General features: G+C 41.9%; 1 protein-coding gene across 2 annotated transcripts in view; it reads left to right on the top strand.

Annotated features, from left to right (window-relative positions):
• The window catches only part of LOC119592995, a gene marked incomplete in the record, with an annotated part of 29,327 nt that overhangs the window by 4,636 nt on the left and 23,967 nt on the right, over positions 1-724 (top strand). For both annotated transcript variants that reach the window (XM_037941884.1, XM_037941882.1), the window contains 1 exon segment: positions 202-724. In XM_037941884.1, the coding sequence (XP_037797812.1) occupies positions 211-724 (514 nt within the window).

The raw sequence follows: 724 nt of genomic DNA, 5'->3' as shown, positions 1-724 counted from the left end.
TATCTTTACTTTAGTAACGCATTATTGCTTGATCTTCAGTCTATGTTTATAGACTGAATCTAAACTATGGGTCTTTGCAAAGAGATTAACATTATTACTGTACAGAGTTCTGTAGTTTTAAAGGTCTTTTGTTTCTCATAGTGAAGTAATTTCAGTATTTTTGGGAATGTATAATCTTAATATCTTTTCTTCTGTCCACAGTTGTTTACTATGTCGGAGCAAGAGACCAGTAGAAGCCCAGAGAACGGAAGAGCGGACGTGGATGACCTCTCTGAGGCGAGGGAAGACTCCTCATGTGAAGTGGAGAAGCCATGCTGTTCAGACGTAAATAGTTGCCTTAGCTGTGACAGTGGTATGGGAAACACCGTCTTCTCCTCTCCAGAGAAAGGTGAAAAGGAGAACAGCGAACACTCAGATGACAAGGACAGTGACAGTAGCGACCAGAATGAAACGCTTACTAGAGAGAATGACCCCAGTAAGACGGCTTTTGTGAAGAGCCAGGCTGGTGCTTCAGACCCAGTGTGCAGCCCTCAAGATGAGGCAAAGGACAAGATAGTAGACAATCATGTTGACAGTGCATTTTGCGTGAATGGTAGTGTAAGTCTGCCAAAAGAAGATGAACAACTGACTGTACAAGAGAATCAGGGGAAAGAGGAGGGGAAAAATAATCTTTGTGATTTAGGTACAAACAAAGTAAATCATGCTAGTGAGGTACTATGCAAAG

The sequence above is a fragment of the Penaeus monodon genome, chromosome 31 (assembly GCF_015228065.2).
Source record: "Penaeus monodon isolate SGIC_2016 chromosome 31, NSTDA_Pmon_1, whole genome shotgun sequence".
In the NCBI taxonomy this organism is placed as follows: Eukaryota; Metazoa; Arthropoda; class Malacostraca; order Decapoda; family Penaeidae; genus Penaeus; species Penaeus monodon.
This window is presented reverse-complemented; position numbering and strand designations above follow the sequence as displayed.